This window comes from Hoplias malabaricus, chromosome 11 (assembly GCF_029633855.1).
Source record: "Hoplias malabaricus isolate fHopMal1 chromosome 11, fHopMal1.hap1, whole genome shotgun sequence".
In the NCBI taxonomy this organism is placed as follows: domain Eukaryota; kingdom Metazoa; phylum Chordata; class Actinopteri; order Characiformes; family Erythrinidae; genus Hoplias; species Hoplias malabaricus.
In genome coordinates, this window is record NC_089810.1 from 12,495,259 (window position 1) to 12,517,980 (window position 22,722).

At 39.3% G+C, this 22,722-nt stretch overlaps 1 protein-coding gene across 3 annotated transcripts; it reads right to left on the reverse strand.

The window, feature by feature from the left end:
* Window positions 1-1,474: 1,474 nt before the first annotated feature.
* pkma (pyruvate kinase M1/2a) lies at window positions 1,475-20,549 on the reverse strand. Of its 3 annotated transcripts, none has more exons than XM_066684373.1 (11): window positions 20,456-20,549; window positions 14,792-14,976; window positions 14,035-14,126; window positions 11,376-11,507; window positions 10,584-10,770; window positions 10,056-10,326; window positions 9,024-9,174; window positions 8,504-8,656; window positions 4,065-4,231; window positions 2,750-2,931; window positions 1,475-2,574 (listed from the first exon to the last, which is right to left on the reverse strand). In XM_066684373.1, the coding sequence occupies exons 2-11, from the start codon at window positions 14,946-14,948 to the stop codon at window positions 2,468-2,470; spliced, it is 1,599 nt and encodes a 532-aa protein (XP_066540470.1). In that variant the 5' UTR covers window positions 14,949-14,976; window positions 20,456-20,549; the 3' UTR covers window positions 1,475-2,467. The 3 variants fall into 3 exon arrangements, with proteins under 3 accessions (XP_066540470.1, XP_066540471.1, XP_066540469.1); XM_066684374.1 differs by lacking the exon at window positions 20,456-20,549 and adding an exon at window positions 19,770-19,793; XM_066684372.1 differs by lacking the exons at window positions 4,065-4,231; window positions 20,456-20,549 and adding an exon at window positions 4,663-4,829.
* Between the last annotated feature and the right edge of the window lie 2,173 nt (window positions 20,550-22,722).

Genomic DNA, 22,722 nt, shown 5'->3' on the forward strand with positions numbered 1-22,722 from the left:
TGTGGGTTTGATTCATGCTCTGGGTGACTGTCTGAGAAGAGTTGGGGTGTTCTCCCTGTGTCTGTGTGGGTTTTCTCCCACAGTCCAAAAACACACGTTGGTAGGTGGATTGGTGACTCAAAAGTGTCTGTAGGTGTGAATGTGTGTGTTGCCCCGTGAAGGACTGGAGCCCCCTCCAGGGTGTATTCCCGCCTTGCACCCAATGATTCCAGGTAGGCTCTGGACCCACCGTGACCCTGAACTTGATAAGGGTTACAGATAATGAATGAAATGAATCAAATCAAAATGAAGTGTTTATATAATTATGCACTTTGTTGTGCCTTATGTCTTTGTGTAAGTGAGGTACAGCACAGTAAAGCACTTTATATAGTAGTAGGGAGTAGGTGACTCCTCACACCCTGCATTCTGCCTTCATTCCAAAAGCACTCCTCTAAAACACACATACCACAGATTGAAAATACCTTTTCTTTGTTTAGCATCTGCAGCCCCCTCTGCCTCCAGGCTATATTCTGCATCCATGGGCAGCAGAGTGATAGATATTGCTCAGCCTGAGTAATGAGTAGAATTTTTACAGTCCTGTTGACTGTTAAAAATGAATCAGAATGTGATTTAAAGCCAGCAAGGAACTGCTGCTCAGTCTGGTTGTTTTACATTCAGCAGTCTTTTAAAGGTGGAATGCTGTGTGAAGAAACAACCATGTGGCTGCAGCTTGACTTGAGTTTTAGTCCAGTTTAAATTATCACGCTCCTTTGTAACTCGAGTTTTAGTTTTGTAGCACTGCGTTTACTTTCATAGTTTTCTGGGTTTGTAGTTAGTTCCTCCTTAAAGTAATCTGAAACAGCAAAAACTAGTCAACATTACTCACACATGGAGCAATATCCTCATCTCACTTCCTGCTTTTCAACATCACCGTTGTCTAAACTGTTTCTCTAAGACTGAGGAAAAAGCCTAGCATGAAAAAGAAGCAGTGGGGCTTCCTAAACACAGACTGGTTTCCAGTGCGCAAACAGACTCGAGCTCGCAAATGGTTAAGTTTGTGTTTTGTTTTTTTTTTCCTTTTAAATCTTGAACTTCACTTAATGATTGCTATTGAGAAATAAAAATGTTAATAGAACAAAAGCTATTTAAGACTACATACATCAGCTTTTTTAAAACTGTTGCAAAACACTTCACATTGCAAATGTATAGTACGTTAGCAAGAAAACTTACTTTTGAGCTGCAGCATTCCATATCTCTAAAAACTTAATAGAAGCGTCACATGGACCTGGCTAGTAACCCGTGTTAAGCAGGCTGAAGATTTGTCAGTGATGTGCTATTTTGATGCTGCTCTACTCACCAAGGCATTCATACATGACACACTCAGTAATATTCATAATACATTATAGACTCAAGATCAAATGTGAGACCTACTGTATATTCTTGTAGCTCCATTTCAATTAAAAGGTAATTAAAGGATGTGACACAATCAGTCTTTATAAGTGCTCTTCTCTTTAATAGATTGATCCAGTCTGGGACGATACAACACAGTTAATACACTTTATTCTCAACATACCCTTAATCCCTATGTCCTAGCATCACAATCAGAGAAGCAGGTGGATATAAGGCTGCACACACACCACTTACACTGGAGCTTACAGATACAGATGAACAAGAGTGTGAGCACAAGAGGAGAAAACAGGAGAAAGAAAGGGAGGACATGTGGTGGAGTTTTTACCTGCTAACATCTCGCCATTCTCTCAAGCTTAAACAACTCTTTCTTTCAGCAAATCTGCAACGGTCATCTCTTTATTGCAATTTAAGTTTGACCCAAATGCAAAACAAAAACAGAACTACCGGGTGCAAACAACATTTCTCTTAGGTTACGAAAAATATACGTATATATATATTTTGTCATTGCTTGCCAAGAACCCAAACGTTTCACACAATTCAAAATGTCAAGTATAATACATGATGTAACATTGTCTACAGTAGATGTAGGAGTGCAAACACTAGCACAGTGCAGAAAAATAGCACACAATAATAAATGCACACAGACACAGCTATGGTTGCAACTGGGTCCCTCTAGTCAGTCATGAAATAAGAGAAGCAAGAGCTGGAAGAGGAGTGACTGATTGTTCTATGGCCGTTGGAGTGTTCTAGGGGAATGATATCGAAGGCAGGACAAGGACAGTAGCTCAGTCGCACAGCTCTCTAAATCTGCATATTTATGCAGGCTTGCAGAAACACAGCCCAGACTTCTAGCTCTACTGCCTGGCTGATGTAAGGTGTGAAGCATGAAGATTGGCACAAGGGCCAAAAGAGACTGGAAAATGCAGCAAGTGAGAACCACTGCAAAAAATGTGAGAACTTGTGTTGAAAGAATGTGTTGCCGAAACTGGCCTTTTGCAGTAACCCTGCTGCATGAAGGAAAAGGGATTAAAGGAAATCGGGGAATGACAGACAGATGAGTTGAGGAGTGGTCTGATGTCTAGGGCACTGGAACCACACGCATGGTGTTGGTGAAACCGGAGCCTGGACGCCAGCCAGTCAGCACGATGACCACATCACCAGTCTTAAAGAATCCTCGGGCCTTGCCTAAAATGCAGGTATTAAAAAGGGGTTAAACGGACATATAACACAATAAAAAAATTACAAGGTAATCAATTTCCAGGACTAGGACTGGGCAATATTGATATTAAGGCTTTATAATCCCAGTAATAAATGATTTCCTTGCTAACGTTATGGATTATGACGGGCTTTGTCCTCTTACCGACTTCCATGGCAAAGTTGACTCTGAGGTCCACATCCTCTGCCCATACATCATGAGCAGGATTGTTGTAGAGCACAGGGAAGATGCCGCGATACAGGTGGGCCTGGCGAGCCGTCTGTCCACTACGGGTCACTGCAATAATGGGTGCACGGGGGCGGTATCGGGAGATCAAATGTGCAGACCTGGAAGGGGGGTTTCAGGGCAAATAACCTCTAATCATTTTTAAAACTCAGAACAGACAAAGCAGATATAAATGGCTTCTAGAGTAGTTTATCGTCGCTGCTCAAAGAAAAAAATGCATCTTCATTTTTTGTCAATTTTATGTCTACATTATTTTACCACAACACTTGTCCTTGTGTGAAATTCTCATTATTAATTATTAATAATTTATTTATTTATTTTTTTTAACATTGACATCCACTGAAAGGTTTTTTTTCCTTCTGCTCTAAAATTACTATTGGACAGCAATGTAATTCCACATAGCATTTACAAGTAACTAGTGTATGTTGCCGTTACTAAATCTAAAAGAAGGTGGAGGGGGGCTGAAATCAGGGTCAGCCCATAAAGGTTATACACACAAATACCAATGCAAACCATCAAAAATGTTGGCAGTTAGAACAGTAAAACCAGTTTGTCCAGCTACTAACATGTTCTCTCCTAATAAACCATGCATGATTTATACTCCAACACAGGGAACAGAGAGAGGGGAGAAGTCACTGCTTTGACCAACAACAAAATTAACCTCCCACAAGTGTACGCTTTTTACAGCTGTATTAGGCCATTTACATTTCAGAAAATGGGGGGGGGGGGGGGGGGGGAGAAAACCTTGTTTTCTTTATGGATGGGATGCCTTCTGTTTCAACTCATTAAAAAATGAGTCTGGCCTAAAATGCTCCTTTCAAGGTCAGATCTTAATTTCTAAAAGCCAGTCATATGCAAATATGCCATATTTTGTAAAATTAAACAAACATTTATAAAGTTTAAACAGGAGATTGCTTATGGATTGGTCAGTTTTCTTGCTTAAAACTCATTAAACATTTTACTAAAAGTCTACGTGAAATTACATGAGCTGCATTAGAGAAACCAAACATTTCTAGAACTTTCCATACAGAACCCCTTTTATTACATAAAAATAAAATGCAATCTGTGTATATCTGGTAACTTCTAAAATGGCAGTTAAACTAACTTACCCTAAAAGACTTTCTACAGGTGAAACATGTCAATTTGCTTGCATCTCCAGTCTTGAATGACCATCCTACTCATACTTCACCTGTTTAATTCTGTCGTGTTCCTCCAGAGTCTGTCCTGCTCTTACCTGCCAGTCTTGGTGAGAATGATTATAGCGCTAGCACAGCACTTGAAGGAAGACTCAACAGCGCCGATGGCCACAGCCTCAGATGGGTCACAGGTGAGTTTAGAGGAGCGCCTCAGCTCCTCAAACAGCTGGCGATGGTACGTGGCTGCCTCTGCCTCTCTGGCAATCTGAGTGCATGTGAGGGAACAGTGCCACCCAGTGGAGCAAGGTGGAATTGGGGAAGGCAGGGGTTATATTAAGCCAAACTTTTTACATGACCAAATTTGAGTACAACAGAGAGAGAGAGAAAGCAAATGTTCTACCAAGCCTTTATAATTATAATCAATTACATTTATAAACATGGATGACTTCTTGAAGCAACTTGCAGTTCCAAATTGTATGTGCCTGAAGCATATGGTCAAAACTGTTAAACGTCCAAACCAAATGTGCAATTGCAGGACAAGTGATGTTCACTATCACTTTTGGACTGTTACCTGGTTTAACGTGAGCCCCATCTCTCTCTGTGTCTCGCTGCCTGTCTCTCTGTCCCTGATCTTTTCTGCCGTCCTATTTATCGATCCCTTGAAACATGGCCTGTGTTCTAGAGTGGCCTGCCTACCTGCCAGAGCCCGTGAGTACTATGAAAGCGGAAGCGAGGATTTTAAAGGAGGCCTCCACAGCCCCGATGGCGATAGCCTCTGCAGGTTCGGTGGAGTGAGGGGTGCATCGACGCAGGTCCTCAAACACCTGCCGGTGAAAGATGGCTGCTTCCGCCTCCCGAGCAATCTGATCCCACCACACAGTGGCACAAAACCAGAAAAACAGGATAAAGCAAGAGAGAGGGGAAAGATGAGCAAAGAGGGGAAACAAGCAATAAAGGGAATATGCAAGAATGAGAGATTGAAATGTGAGAGAGAGGGGTGAATATAAAAAGAAAGTAACAAAGCCAATCGCAGTTGTAGAGACAAAGCAGGTGAGAGGATCAAACGAGGTAGAGAGGAGCAGTGTGGTGAGGCAATGAGGGAGAGCGGTGTTGGGCAAAAAGACAGGAAGAAGGAAAGGAAGGAATTAGTGCAAGTGTTAGATCACAATAATAAGCAAAACAAAAAACAATGCACATGTTAAAAATCAGCCCAGATTCACTTTATGTCAGCATTAAAGAACTGATTTTTTTTCCTAGGCTTTATAATTTGTGCCCATCACCAGCAAATCATTATCCTTGATTACTTCATGTGCAAATAATTTAAACAACCTCTTCAGACACTGAGGGTTACTTTAAAGTAAATGGAATTGAACACATGCATGTTTAAAAAAATAAAATAAATAAATAAAAAATAAAGTTAAAGCCCCAGTCAGTAAAACAGAACCTGCATTTTTTTTTAATTGTTTGGTTTTAAAAACATGTACGTATTAGGGTTGAGCGGTATAACATTTAAAAATGTGGACCGTATTTCCAAATGAGGGTGGCATTTATGACGTGTGTGGTGTCAAATTTCTGTGCTGTGTCTTTAAGCACCAGCGATATGAAAGTGTCAAACAAATAAATACAGTGGAATTTGAGTTCCTAACTTGTGTTTATTGATAGTCAGAAAACATGTTATTTCTTACTAATTCAAAGAATAAGGTTTAAAAGATTGTTGGTTGGAGGTAAACAGGGTAAGGACACTTACTTCGCCTGTTTTAGTTGGTGTTAGTTAACATTAGCTTGACTTGCTAACTCGGTGGCTCGGATTATACTCGGCTACGTAGCTGCATTATGGAGGTTTATAGTGTCTGAATATCATCGGAATCTGAAGAACCAGCACTAGAAAATTTGCAGTCCAAGTCAGTCATAACGGTGTTTTACCGTGGCGTTGTTCAGCTGTTGTCCACCAGTGACGTCGCGGTTGCGTTCAAGAATTTCCGTAGCGAGCTCGGGTTTTTCCGTCAATTTAATAAAATTGTCAGTCTTAAAGCAAATTAAGCTGCTATTTTCATTTTAATTCATACTTATATCAGTAACTAAAATAATGTGAAATATTCAATGTGGGAGCTCATTGACTGTTGATGTAACGGTCTGAAAATGGGTGGAGAAAAGCACAAGCCCAGTAGCCCACTGCAATTGTAAGTCTAGCGTTGAGTTTGTGTTAAAAGAGAGGAAGAAAGCAGTAAACAGACAAAATTCTCAAAATCCTTCACTTGACTTTGTGCTCACAGGTATGTGGCTTTATGCTCCAAGTGTGTTTTGAGCCTCAATTTGCTGGAAAATCTGCTGTGGTGTGCTAAACCACAAGTACTTGTTAGCGCCAGCTGTGCTACTAAACAGTGTAGAAGCACAGCTGGCTTCAACACAAGCCATTTAGCTTATATTCAAACTTTTCTGTTCCTTCAGCACCAGTCACTGAAATTTGCTCTCTCTCAGAAACAGTGTTTTAATGTCAACACGTGTGTCGGTGTGCACCGTCAGGCTCTGTTTAGCTAAATTCACTCGACTTTGTGCTCACAGACAACGCAGTCTGACAGAGCACAACCTCCCCATACACCACTTTAATATTTTGAGATGGTATGTACAAAATGTATATACAAAATTTAAACCTTTTCTAAATGTATATTATCTTTAAATAATGTAACGCACTGATGTAGCATTACGGTAGAAACAGCACCAGGTCTGATATTTTAATGACGGGGCATTAAAGGAATTTTAATTCACACTTAAATTTAATTCACACAGTTGTCCCCAACTTTATCTAGCGCAACATATTTTTTAATTATGTTACAAAGGCCAATATAATCTTGGACAAAGACTCATACTAGTGAAGTACGGTGTCCCTGCCAGAGCTGCAAAATAAGTCCCAATCTGCTGTGTGGAAGGTAGTGATTTAACTTCTAGTTCTGTACATGCCTTAGCCAATTACATGTGTTTGCAGCCAGGGGAAATGTGTAAATTCAAAGTTGAGTGGAATATTCCTTGAAAAATTATTTCACCAAAATGTCATAAAACATTAAAGAGGAAAACACAAGACAAAAGCAAAGCTTAGAAAAGCACACAATATAGAATAGTTGTTAGAAGACCGTAAAAGAGGAAAGCAAAGAGCTTTGTCTGAGATAAATGTTCAAGAAGTCACTGTGTTCAAGGTCAAGGTCATGCTCTCCATGCACAGAACTCCTTTTTGCCATTTCACTTTGGACTGTCGGGGTGATTCAGCAGTTTGTGGGAGCATAGCTCAAGAGGAGTAAGGAATTTGAGAAAATACGGAACAAGATTAGAAGTCTAGCAAGAACATTTATTCATAGCAGGGTTGGTGCTGTTACAGCGAAAGAGGAAAAAGCCATTCTGCTGCACAACCCCATTTCTTTTACCAATTTTTTTATTTTGTTTCTTAACCTAGCATGCTGTTCTGTTGCTGGCCCTAGTCTGTGTTGAAAAATTAACAAAGCACATAAAACATTAATAAAATAAAGAATAGCACACCATGCTTGGATGCAAAAACATCTGGAAACAGCCATTAAAACAAAAAGAGCGAAAAAGGGGTATTCCACTGAAGTATTTTTGAACATTCTTTTGATGTACACAATGTGATTCTGGGTGATCCTTTGTAGGTGGCAGGAAATCAGACATTGTCTAAAAGCCAAAATACCAGCTTTATTTGGTATCTAAATCCATCAGATGGACCTACTACGATCCTTTGGGTAATATATGGAACGCTGATAAAGATTAATAACAGTTAATTGGGGAGAAAGTTCAGGGCAGGGCTTTAAGTGGTTCTACCTCATGGACCGCTATGTAGACTAAGCAGTACTGTGTGTGTCGGTGCGCGCGCAGGGAGTGTGGTTTGTCAACTTAAACTGAATTGTGTATACAGCTATCTGCTTTTGCTAGCTAGTTCATTTGCAAGTGAGAGACTGTTTGCCAATGCAGTGTTAGTAACGTCATGTCAAAAGTACAGTCGACCTGATTGGTGCAAGGATAAGATTGAATCTTTTTGTGATATTTAGATTAACTTCATTATTTATTCAGATCCCCAACCCCTGCCTCAGGGTAATATATTGACAAACACCCTGCATTTTTCACACAAAGCAAAATACTAATAAGTTATTTTATGTTATAAACTAATTAAAGAGCTATTGGGAGTATAAAGGTCTCTGGCTTTGTATTCGTAGCCATTTTATTAAACATCTTCTGTGAAGTGTCTCTTAAAGAGTACATTCGTCAAAAACAAAGGATATTCCCCACTATAGAAGTGTATGTATATCTTAATGATTTAATTATTCTTTTTCTGTGGAATGTTCCTTTGAAATTATACCTAATATCTATCTGCAGCCCAGATTATTTTATCAGGTCTTTTACTAATTAAGAACAGAAAGTTCAATAATTTAGTAATGCATGAGCATATACTGAAGCAAAGATAGAGATTAGGTACAGATTTAAATGATATTATTAAAAAATATATATAATAATCGTCAATAGGGGGCGCTCTCACCATATGCTGTGTGCGCACTGCTTCTAGAGGGTAGTCCCCCTTGGCTGTCTCTCCACTTAGCATGATGCAGTCAGCACCATCCAAAACTGCATTAGCCACATCACTGCCCTCTGCACGTGTGGGCCGGGGCTTCTTAATCATGCTCTCCAACATCTGCGTGAACAGAACACAAGCTTTGAACACATCTGTAATATCCGTCATGCCAAGAAAAGGAAACACTAGATGGAGCAAAATGCATGTACAATGGAGAGTTATCACAAGCAAAAATCCCATTAAAATAAAGGTTTACAAAATAGTTTAATAATGTATTTTTCTAAATATTTAATTCCTATTCAAATTCACAAAATAAAGTGATGGAATCATAAAGTTATGGAATTAGAGTGGGCTTCCCCATCCACCAAGTTTTTCCAAGTTAAACCTGAATGGAAAAATGTTCACAAAAGCCTTCTTGATAGTCAGTAACAGCCACACATTACCAGAGTTTAGACAGTTCTCCAATACCTTCCCAAGTCTCACTGACCTGTGTTGCGCAGGTGATCGGCTTGCCAGCTCTATTACAGCGTCCAATCATCATCTTCTGAGCAAGGAAGACCTTCTCTGTTGGGATCTCAATGCCCAAGTCACCACGGGCAACCATGATACCATCACTGGCCTCCATGATCTCATCGAATCTGCAAGAATGACAAGTGATGACACCGTAAATATCCTTGCAAATGAAAGACTAATAGGTTTACAACTAATATCCATTAACTGTAATATTCAATCAAATTTGCACATTTGAATAAACTTGGTGTACAAAAGGAAGGAAACGTTTCTAATGTTTATGCAAATGAAAAGTGACCACTGTGACATGTACAACATTATGCCTCATTCTAAAATCTTTAGCAACATACACTAATCAGCCATAATATGGCCACCTCCTTGGTTCTAGACTCACTGTTCATCCATCTATTGCACTGCATAGCTTGTTAACCTACTTTCACCTTGTTCTTCAAAAGATCAGGACCCACACAAGGGCACCACAGAGCAGATATGATTTAGCTATGGATCATCCTCAGGGCAGCAGTAACATCAATGTGGTGGTGGTGGTGGTGTGTTGCACTAGCATGAGTGGATCAGACACAGCAGTGCTGCTGGAGTTTAAAAACCCTCAGTGTCACAGCTGGACAGAGAAAAGCCCCCCCCTCCCAAAAAAATATTCAGTCACCCATGTCCTGTGACCACTGTTGAAGATCTAGAGGACAATCAACACAAACTGTGCAGCAACAAATGTTCCACCACCCAGTGTATACCTGTTCTGTGGTGGTCCTCACCTTTGAAAGGGGGCAAACAATATGCACAGCAACAAATGGATCACTGTCTGCAATTTGAACTACAAAGTCTATGTGCAGTGTGACAGAGAATGGACAGCGAGTGCCGAAAAAGGAGGTGGTCATAATGATATCACTCAGTAAGAGTTCTGTCAGATTCAAATTTATTCAAAGACGTTTTGACCATTCCTCCACTCCAAAACAGTTTAAATGTGCTGCGCAGGCAGTGTTGCGACTCTTACCTACGGACTCCCTCATGATTCTCCAGCTTGCTGATGATTTTTATGTTCTTGCCCCTCTCTCCTAGCACCTTCCTGACCGCATGAACATCAGCTGCTTTGCGGATGAATGAAGCAAAGACCATGTCAACTCCCATATCCACACCAAACTGCAGGTCCTTGACATCCTTCTCAGACACAGCTGGCAGATCAACAGCTGCTCCAGGCAGATTTACGCCCTTCTTACTGCCCAGCATACCTCCATTCTCAATTTCACACAGCAAATAGTCAGAACCTGGGAGAAACATGAGGCATTTTTTTTAGCCAAGGCAAGAAGATTCCAAGAAGAGTTTCAAAATAAATGTAGGGCCCCGTGAAATCCAGTTTTATTTATACAATTTGGATTTATGTTTTTTTCAACTATAAATACACACTATTCATTGTTAATTTCCAAAGTTTAAAAATAACATTTTAATAAATGCATTAACATTAAATTTCAGTAATATTCAATATATTTATTGTCATAACTGCAAGTGTATATATAATGCTCACCAATTTCTTGAACTTGGAGAGAGATCAGTCCGTCGTCGATGTAGACTTTGCTGCCTATCTCCACCACCTTAGTGATGTTTTTGTAGTCCAGCCACAGAGTGCTCTCATCGCAGTTCTCCATGAAGGAATCATCCAGGGTCAACTTGATTACATTTCCCTTCTTCAGTTCAACCTCAGCAGTGCCACTCTGCAGATAAAGCGAGGTTAGTGATGAACTTTGGGCTATAATTCATATAAAAACCAATCGTGGGGGGAAAAAAAAAAAAAAAAAAAAAAAAAAAAAAAAAAAAAAAAAAATTTATATATATGGACCACTTTAATTGGTCCATATTATATATATATATATATATATATATATATATATATATATATATATATATATATATATATATATATATATATATATATAGCATCTTTCTTCCCTAAACTTTCACCATCCTTTACTGGTAATGTAATAATGGTTCTAACATAGTTCACAAACTTTTGAATTCTTACGAACTGGATTTACTTCACTTTTGCTTATTAAAAATTTGCATGCTGTTACTATGTTTATGCTTTCTAGACTTTTGTTTGGGAGATGATTGAGACTAGAATGAAAAGCACAGAAATCTAATATATAGCTGCAAAGAATTTTTTTCTTTATTTAACCATACAAAGGCAAATGCTGCATACAGTATATGAACACAACAGGCAAAAAAGTGTCATATATAAATGACCAACTACATTAAACTATAATACAATTCCCAAACAATTTTGATAAATCCTAAAGCACAGAACTGTAAATGTTCTTACCCCCTTGATAAGGCCAGTTCTAATCTCTGGGCCCTTGGTGTCCAGAGCAATGCCAATAGGGCGGTAGTGGATGCTTCCCGGCTCAAAGCTCTCACATGCCTCACGGACATTCTTAATGGTCTCTCCATGGTACTGTTTTAAAAAAAATAAAATAAATAAAAATAAATAAAATTATCAAAAACACATTACTGAAAGGAGTATAGGAATATTCATGAATGAGTGTGAAATAATTAGTTAGTATTTAACGCCATATCTACCCATAAGGGCACATTCATGCCAAGGCAGTAAGATGTAATTGATTTACTAATACACTTTTATTTTAGAAAGGTTGAGGCTGCCATCAGTTTAAGTCCGTCATGTGTATTGCTTAAGTTTCTTTACTGACAGAAATTTTAGGAGTGCTGATGCTTTCATATTGTTGAATAATTCTATGAGTATGAAATAATAGACTTTAGGTTTTTAAACATTTGCCACAGTCAGGAATTTCAAGAACCAAACTTGTAATTTTTTATAAATGTTATGTACAAGTGGAACAGTAATATCAGGCAATGCTGAGGTATTACATAATGCTTCATTTACCTTGTTTTTGCTATACCTAATATTTGTAATTATTAGAGTTTAAAAATGAGCTCGTCTTCCATATTTTCTTGTGCACATTTTAAAAGATCTTACATAAAAATTACAGTATTTATAGAAAATTAGTTAGATCAGCCCATCTCATATCCGAACTTTTTGTCAAAGTCCATACAACAGTTAGAATCTATTTCTTAGAGTAGAAAGAGGTGAGAATTTTAAAGACGATTACTTAAACGCACATCAGTTCTCATAAATTTCTCAGACTTATACCCATCTTACGTTAGAAAACTCAATTTGCCAATGTAAACAACACTTCATCTGGAGGTCAAAGTCTTTGCATATCAGCAGTGAAACATTTGGCTTAGGTCACAGGCACCTGGGTGTGCGTTCAGAATGTCATGCCATAATCAGGTCATTACTGGGGACTGGCTTTCAAGCCGATGTCATCATAAACCAAGCCAAGGCTATAGTCTAGGCATTACAACTAGGTCAAACATGGCTATATAATTACTGTTGAAAGAGTTCAATAAAAGGCCGTTCCAATTTGGAGCAGTAATTAAAAGTGCATGTATTCATGTGTAACAGTCACATGATTTTTTTTTTTTTTGGGGAGTTGGCACCATTTTGGCAACTGTTTTTCTGGTTTCAGAGTTCAACACTAATGTAAACTAACAGGAAAGATAGATAAATGTATTTCATAGACAGCTCCATCTCTCTGTGCTGGAAAGAGTCTTACATCAACTAGAAGCCCACCCTTCTGTGTACATAACAGACTTAATCTGTTAGCGACGTTGATCTGTGGAACAGATTCTTTCAAAATGTTTAATGGCAACCTTCATCATAAACAGTATCTCTGGTTTTGTTTAAAGTTTAATAAAGAGAGATCAGTGAGAGGTTTCCATGCCACAGTGAAGCCAAGGCCGAATCCCAAATGTCACCCAACACCTAGTCTCGCATTACTAAACTCTACAGAGAGTCCGGTACCTTTCAGAAATCAACATGGCCAAGAACCGCCTACTACTGCAGTAAAAGGAAATTGACCTAGACGCGCAAGGACCAATCACAAGTTGGCCACTTTGGCATGGCACGTAGGAGGCGTCAGATAGCCATGCATAATGCAGCTAGCAGAATACTGACAGTGAGGCCAAGGAAACACACAAAGTATCACACTCCATCAATTTGTGGGCGGAGTGTAGGGCACAGTCTGTCAAACAGTTTCTACATTCATAAAGTGCATGTCGAAAATTTGAGCTGTAGTGTTCATGTTTCACATTAAATTACTGTCCGTATTAGCTTTATCATCCTCTTGTGCACTCTGTAGGAAGTATGGCATTACTTTGGGATGCGGCCCTCTACTTACTGACAGACGATCAGAGCTCTGTTTAAAAATATGACACTGATAAATGGGTCAGGGATATATTTCTATACTTTTAATGTTTAAATGAGGACTACAAGGGACCACAATTTTAAAAAAAAATAATGAAATATCAGTTTTTATTTGAGTAATGAGTAGGTCCCCAATATTTGAGCTTCAAGGTAACATCACAGTCTGGTGGTATACATGAATTAGCTCAAGTAATGGTTCTGCCCATTACATTTCCTAACCCTGACCAAAAAAAAAAAGTAATTAAAAATGTAAATATTATTTATTACAAAAGAAATATGATCTTTGTTCTGTAATTGATAACTGGCAGACGTTTCTTCTATTTACCACAAACCCTGTTGGAGCTGTTTATTGTAGCTGGAGAACTAAGCTGTTTGAAGTCTTATTTAATTAATCAAGGCATCTGGTCCATAAACTTAATATTAATCATATCCTACCATTCTCCCTGTGTTCTAGATGTTTCTAAACTGGCTTGAATGTACAACATCAAAGTGGCGAGTATGGGTTCAGAACAGATAAGACTTCACACCACAACCAAGACAGAGGTCATTCTGGCCCACTCTTTACACAACAGATCATTTGAAGCAGATAAATCCTTGGCCGAGAAAAGTATATAAAATAGGACTGAGGTTAAGTCCTCCAACTGCACATCGTAAATACAGTTTTGTGTTATCACTTTAACAAAAGAAAAGCTCAAACCTCATGTGACCCGTGAGAGAAGTTCAAGCGAGCGATGTTCATTCCAGATTTGATCATCTCCTTCAGCATGTCAACAGAACGAGAGGCCGGCCCTGAAGCAATTAAACAAAATGACACCATACATGTAGGTACAGGCAGAGAATTTTGTGCTAGAAGCAAATACAAATTTGAAACCATATGACTTATTGTAAGATACTAATATTACTGGTAGAATTGGTATTGATTGTTAATGCTGATAAGTTACTAAAAACTTAAATAATCTACTACTACTAGTGTCACGATACCAAAACTATGACTTTTGATTAGATACCTGCCTAAACATCTCGATACTGATACAATACTAGGGCAAAACTTAACACCAGGAAATGTACTTTCTCTACAAGCTGAGGGAGGTTGGTAAAATCACTGGTATCTGCTTGTTAAGTGTGATGCCACACGTGACGTTTCACCGTTTCTGGGTCCAATCATGCCTTTGGCCCCATGTCATACATTCATAAGACCCATTTACTGTTTGAACAAAGCTGAATGCCTCAAATTGCTAGTCAGGTTATTTGTTTTTTAAATAACTCACTAGGTCTGAAAAGTCACTAAAACTAGCAACAAAATCATTAAGGGAAGGAGAGGAGACAAAGCGCTGCAGGTACACACTGCCTTCCTGTGGCACTCGTTTGAAATACTGCTCTTATTTTTAAAACCTACTAATAAAAAAAAACAAAAAAAAAAAACAGGGAGCTATTTAAGCCTTTGAACTACCGACCTATGGTGCAGATGATGCCTGTGTTGCGGGCAGTAGTGGGTTCCGAATCAATGTCCAACAGGCACATGTGCTCCAGGAAAGTGTCAGCCATGGCAGCATTGAGCTGCTGCGTCTGAATGAAGGCAGTGCCCATATCCTGAGGCTTTGAGTGAGGCATGGCGAAAGAAGAACAGGCAGGTAATGTCCTAAAACACAGAGAGAGCAAGAAATTAGTGCTAATGAAGATACATCAGCTACACTGTATAAACCTTTTGGGCATGAAAAGGAACACACCAAGTTCATGGACAATAGTCACTAACAAGCACAAAAAACAGCAGAACATTTTGGGGCAGCAGTGGTAAAGAGCTTTGATTAAATTGAATATTTTACATTGCTTTGCATTGTGGCAAACCATTAATAATTGAAAAATGTATATTTCATAAAAAGGAGACTAAAACAAAAATGCAGATAAAGCTGCAGTGTTCTGCTCCTATGACACATCCTTATAGATAAAATACCATCAAACTCCTGATAAGCAAGTCTTTATAGGATTCATGTACACATGCATAACACAGATAAAGGCACACAGCAGTGTGAAGTGACATCAGTATCTAAAGTATGAGCTCGTATACACACTGGATACCCTGGAAAATTTAACCACTCCAACTGGTGAGACCATCTTATCATGTGGAAAAAGGTTACACACATAGAACACTCCAATGTACAGAGGCTGAGGAAAAAAAGTCCAAAGAGCAGCCAACAAGGCAGTGAGTACAGTTTAGTTTTTCACATTTGGCATGATATAAGGCACCTTTTTCCCCCCTTCTTTTTTAATGTGTGAATTAGTTAAGAGATGCGCACACACACACACACTCACCTGAATTCATCTCCTTAAACAGGACTAACATGAGAGATTACCCGTGACACGCACAAACCACAATTAGCTCTGATCCCAGAGACACGCCAGTGATGACTTAACCCAGAAGTCTTCTAACTAACTAACCAGGTATATATTTGGACATAAAAAGCCAGACTTCACATGAACATGTGTTCTGTGCGCTACCAAACAAACATCTCAGTATTCTGATACTCAAATAAGGCATATTTGGATTTATGTGTAAAGTAAACAAGTGGATCGTGTCCCAAATTGCTGCTGATACAGAAGAGAACCTCAAAGTTTGTAATGAAATGTAGCCTAAAATAGCACCAACAATGCAGAGAATTTGAGTGATATTGATAAAGGAAAAAAAAAAAAAGGGGGGGGGGCTTCCTAACATCACCACCTGACCAGCTACATGCAATTTTAATAAAAAATTCTCTTGACGAAGATTACAAAATAAGAAATTTTTACTGGATACTCATTTTATTTGTGCAATAATGCCCAGTGTCCAAATACCCAAAAGTGGTTAAATTGTAGATTTCCATCTACAATAGCTGTAGATATTCATGTACAGCAGACAGGTTCCCTCTGCTAGAACACTGACTCAACTCAAGAAAAGCTTTGGTGGTTAGGGAGAGGTCCTAAAAATAAGAGAAAGCACCAAAGTAGGCAGATTTGGATACATCTGGTAAACTTTTGTGAATTCAAATGCTCATCTGACTTAAAAAGCCACTCTTATTCAGAGAATTTTCCATGATGGCCTGTGGTTACCAACGGCAACCATGGTTCATGTGGTTTAAACTGATGGGGTGAGGGGCTGAGTCAGTGAGCTGCTCTACGTGAGGAATCTCACATCAAAATGAACACACACACCCCTGACTAAGACAAGGATGAATATCTATACACTGGTGCACATGAACTACAGTCATAGTAGGCTTGTCGAAATGCCCATTCTGACAGGAAATACAGTAATAAATGCCTGAGTTATGACTTCAACGCACATGTAGAGTTTGTCCACAATGACCTGCCCATTCCTGATGTCAAAAGACTTTCAAAAAGACCTAGGCGACAAGAGCATTAATTAAAAAAACCTGTTGCTATGACAGCAATATTGTTTCTCAATGGGCAATGTCCATTAGGAGCTTGAAAGCAATCCTAGCAAATCCCACAGCTGATAGATCTCCAAAAAGTATACCATATGAATGAAAGCTTTGTTGCTTTCGACACAAACTAGTTTTAATTTCATCAGTCATGTGCTCCACAATTAAGCCTGGATCTGGTGCCATTTAATTACCAACTGTAGCAGCTTGGGAGCATGCCACATGCCTCAAAAACCCTACTCACCGCAGGTTTATAATCTATGGTTAATGGATTGGTGCAACATAAATCTGAACAAACCACAGTTACAAAACACCCAATTCTAGCTTGTTCAGCAAGTGGTTCTGCTGGGTGGAAATCAAGGCAAAAGACTAAGGATATCAAAAACAATGACGGGCAGAGGAAAGGCATGACTTTATATGGCATGCTGTGTTTCCCTTGTTACTAAGGTCAAATGCATTCAATCAGAAAAGACCACAATGAACAATAACTACAACTACAGAGATTAAAACCACATACCTGCAGATCTTCCTGCCACTCTGAAACCCATAAACAAATCTGGCAGCTAGTACAGACCTCTCAAGCAGCCCCAGCGTAATCGGTGTCCTTTCCCAGGTCAGACGGCCCCCGACTGGGAGTTCTGCTGAAATAAACTTGCCGCCTCCATACTGTGGGAAGGCCTGATAACTAAATCCTCTTCTCTTAAGAGAGGATAAACCACACAAGCCGAACACACATGGACTTGTTTTGATGAGCCGGCCTTTCCTAACAACCTGGACCAACATGAGTCAATGTAAACATGAACTTGTTTAGTGCTGACCATCGCAGCTAAGCACGACCACCACAAGAAGATCATATTGCACTAATATTAGTAACAGGCTTCCATTTACGTCCTGGCTTTAGAGTTTATAATGCTTTACTACCTTCAGGGCGAGATAGATAAGACGATCCATTAAAGCAGTTTGAGTTTTCCTGTTATCTCAACATTAAAAAATATATACATAAATGATAATAAATTAATATTTATAATAAAGAAAAGCAAATAAATGCATCTCTGGCTTCATGTCCACTCTAAAGCCAGGACTATACTCCTGATCCACTGCATCATCTTTCATACTACACTGCAGATGATAATGTCACGGGAGTAGCCGAGTGCTTTTCATCCTGGTGATGCAGTGGGGAGGGGACTAAAGACAGGGTGGGTATTAAACAGAAAAACACACTTAACCAATCTCAACAGCTAGGATTAACCTACCACTAATTTTATGCTTCTCAAAATGTGTTAAATTATAATGAATTAGAGATATAACACACCGATACCTGTGCTGAAATTATACCGATGTACATAAGTGATTAAGACAGTCAATTTTAATAACATATCCCTAAATCATTAAAACTGACATGGTATCAAAAGCTGAAATGCCGATCCACTGCTGAATCGCTGCTGCTGCTATGGCGATAGGCATGGGTGCAGCAAAGAGTACGCCCATGTTAAGCTCAAGGTCATAAGTATTGAGTGGTGGCAGAAAATAATGCCTCAGCCTCACGAATACATTCAGTTCCTGACAGTAGGCTTTTTTACATGGATCAAGTAATTAGTGACGGATCCATATTTGCCCATGGTGAAACTTCATAACCCCTTCTAGAGCAAAGACTGAAATATTTGCAAATAATTTACACAATGTTGGTGTATGACTGAGGTATATTAGACTCTACAGCATTGCAGTTAGCTCTAGAAACAAACGTACTGGCGAGCATTAAGGGAAAGTTGGAATAATTATTCCCTTGCAGTAGTTATTCATTACTAGTTCTACTATTTATCAGGATGACTAACACCTGGCAAATGACAATCTCCACCTTGAGTTCAATTGACTCATTTGAGTCACCGCAAGGGTATGCTATATTTCCTCTAAGAAGCTGACTCATACTTTCTGGGTTCGCTTAAATGAAAGGCTTTTTTGAAAAGCTGCATTCAGTGATTGAGAATTTTTTCCACACTGAACTAAAGTGCCTTTTTTAAGTGTCCAAGAGGAAAACCACTTGTGTCTAACTAAATATAACCTTAAATTTGCTGCCCTTTTGAAAATGTTTCAAAGCAGTAACACCTACAATTAGCAGAAGCCATATCCCTGTTTAAATAGCACACAAAACCTCTAATAAACCCGAGTGTGTGTTTGGGCAACACAAACTTCCTCTTCCTCCCTCGCGCTGTGTAGAGCCAACAGAGCCAATTACATAATAACGTACCTTCCCTGCCCACAGACAAAACTACAGCAGTGCTTAACTCTGATCTAATGTCAGGAGTGTAATCCAGGCCTCAGAGCTCTGATTTCAACTTAGAAAAGTCACATTAACAAAAATATCATTTGTTAGAAATAGTAAAACTGAGACGTATACATGCAAAGCTTTAGGGTCTCGTTTCCCCATCGTCCATACAAATCAACAGGGCCAAACTACTGTGTATTATAAGCCCAATATTCACAACATTACATAAAATACACTCAAAAATCAAAAAGCACAGCTACATAGGCTAATAATAGCAATCATTTCTGGTTAGTTTTACAGAGAGGAATTAAGCTTGGCTTTTTCAATGGAGAAGATCTATTCAGAAAGATGCGTTATCTAGAACTAGGCTTATTTCCTTTCTAGAACATTCAATGATTATTTGGTCTTAGACACTTAGAACATACACCCATTTTAAGCTAAAAAGAATGAATTTGTAGCCAGGTAAAGATGGCTGAGGATGTTAACGAACTGTGTGTGGAACAAGCTGTAACCGGCTGGTTTTCTAACGACCAGTACACGGCAGTGTATCTTCACTGAGAGGACAGCAGGCTTCTTTCTTCGCCGCAATGCTGCCGTAGCACAATGCACCAATGAGGAAACAAATGTAACTGCAATAGGAAATGCATAATTATTAATATATAGTTATACACACATTACAATACGAAGCTTACATAAATAATTAGGATGAGCAGGATTATATTTGAAGGCTCATTAAAGCAGGAATTGCCTGCTTACCCCAAAATCGTGACTTTATAATGTCTCAATGTCTCTGTCGCATAACGTTTGTCTGTGGCGCAGAACAACGCCGGTGGCGCAAACGCCGTGCGACGGATGCGCTGGAAGTCACGTTCACTTTACGCCACTTTTCCCCCCAGTGGAGAGCAAGAGAAATATTTAAGACAAACAGACAGAAAGGCAAGTGGACAGCATCCAAAAGGAAAGGAACATAGTGATCAGCGAGCTGGCCACATCTTAATAAGCTGAACCGAAGTGGGGCATTTTGCCGAAAATGCTTCGTAAAACAGCGCTCAGTTCACGTCTCTGCGCAAACAGGCCACACCGCTGCAGTGAGATGAGGCTAATGTTAGCACACAGACCAGGAAACGGTCTTCTGGATGCAGCTGGCTTCTCTACGCTCTCAAACCTCAGACCAGAGAGCCGTAGACCTGCTGCAGAATATCACCAATCTTGGTGGAGGTTCCTGGAGCGGAGCCATGGATAAATATCAGACATTAATTCACCATAATCTGAAAGTCATACGCCAGGGGTCAAACACGCCCTTTTTCACCTAATCAATTCCATTCCACTAATTAAACAAAAAACATTTATATACATTAAGATACAATTAGCCACAGTGCCACACGCCTGAAAATATAACTTTAAAGCTGAGAGCGATAATTAAGAAGCTCTTCACGTCTTACCTCCACCAAGTTACCGAGAAGAAGTGAATGATGCGCTGCTGCTGCCGCGCATGTGCCTGAGGTGATTTCCAAACTGACCGGCACTACTTTTTACGGTATTCGTGCGCAGCGGAAATGTAGAGCCAGATGTTCATTTTTTACATTTTTACAATTAACGCACTTGATTAAACATATACTATTAGTTATAAAACATGGCTCTTTAACTAAGTGTTTTGAGCTAAATATACTAAACGACAATTAAAACATCACAGTCTGCTCTGCTTCAACCAGTGGAATAATACTTGTGGGAGTACAAAATGGGGTAACGCGGTCCTTAACCAATCAGAAAGCGTGAACAGAGTGATGCGCTGCAGCAGGACTGGGGATTAGGTGATGATGTGGGCCCATAAAATAAAATAAGGTAAAAATAACAAAAGACACAGCTACATTGTGTTAATATGCCTACTGTGCGTCTGGGCTAATATATTCATATGATATAATCGTGTATGTTGTATGAAATAAAGTACAATGTATGTTTTTAGGACGGAGTCTTACGTGGGACCAACATTCAGCCCATGTACAACGTGCTGGTACATATTTGGGATGCCCTTATACACCCCACGTGGATGTGTTGGCAGGGATGGGGTACAAAAACATTAAGCATTCTTAGAAAAGTCTAGAAGAATTAATAAATATCTTATACTAAACAAATATTATCTATATATAAGAGATGAATGGTGTTCATTTCATTCTACGATATAATATCATTAAATTATACTATGGTCTTGTTTGTCAAGTTTGTGGACAAGTTGCACTGGTTTTTGGTAGATTGTTCTTAAGCTATGTTATTAAAAAACGTTGTGAAAAGTGCTACACTAGTCATCATATCGAACTGAATAGGATTAAATGCGTCTCTATGTAAACCCTCCTCACTGCGTGAGACGCAGCAGGAGGCACGTACACGCGCACATGCGTAAAGCTCTCCATTGTGGGTCCATTATCATTCCGCCCAGTCATCTCTTCCACTTCGGCTCACGTTAAAATACTCGAGGTGGAGGGGACTTAGCCAGGCATTCGTGGTATGCGCACCTTCAGTTTGCTCCGTGTTTGCTCTTTCCGTAAGCAGACTAAACAGATAAATTGCAGTTAGACTCTTCAGTATGTGATGGTAAAGTTTATACAGACAGGTCATAGCCTTCTATGTATGGTCTATGGCATTAGTTGAAAATGACCTAATATGTGCCGTTGAAGGATCTGTTCCACAAACCAGAATTCATGATTTTAGCTAACTAAATTTAGCCCAGAGTTGTGGACTTTATAGCAGGAAGGTTCCTAAACTATATGCCGATAATATAGTCGAAATGTGTAAAGTTATGCGCTGTAGAAATGTCCAGAATTGATACAAGTCTCATACTCGGTTCATACAAAACGGCTACTCCGCGTTTAAGATGTTCTTTTCCTCCCTTTCCTTGTTTGCACGTACTCCAATCATTTTTGCTCCAACAGCTCCCTCTAGTGTTAAATGCCAGCACTGTGGTAAACAAGCAGCCATTTTAGTTCTGTCAGCTGAAGACGTATTATCACCCTGCAAAGTTATTTGGCACATCATAAATCCTCTGACAAATAAGGTCCTGGGCCTGCTCAAGAACATAAATTACTACATATATTTTCTGACAGTCAGTCAAAAAAAAATCTACTCTGCATGTTACTGTATGCCAAGGAAGCTTTTTATAATAAATTAACCCTAATGGCAGAAGGCCACAGAAGTTGACAGTTACAGTTGTACATGAGAGAAATGAGCTCTCGCCCCTCGCTGCCGTTGTGTGCTTGGTTGAACCTATGTGTGCTTTTAGGTCCTTTACACCTTTATTTGCTACACATGGAAAAACATAGGAATTTCTTTTTTAATTCATCCGAGAACTTACATTTACGTTTCGGCATAGCTGCTCGAGATGAGGGTAGGTACAGGAGCTTTGCCTGAGGTAAACAAGGACTACTGACGTGCAGACTGACCAATTAAATGTTTACAGAGAAGGTTATCGACCAATAACGGCAGCTTTACAGTCAGACCGTCCAATCAGAAGATTTTAAGCTACTTCACCACGCCCCCTTCTCAAGCGAAACCAATCGGAGTAGGGGAGGGCGGGACTAGTTTTTTAACGAAGAGCTTCGCGAAGTTCTATGTAAGTTCTAGAAAAACAAAATCCCGGACGTTTGTGAAATTCCGGCCGGACCTTTTTTTAAGTCTAAAAAAGAGGACATGTCCGGGTAAAAGAGGACGTCTGGTC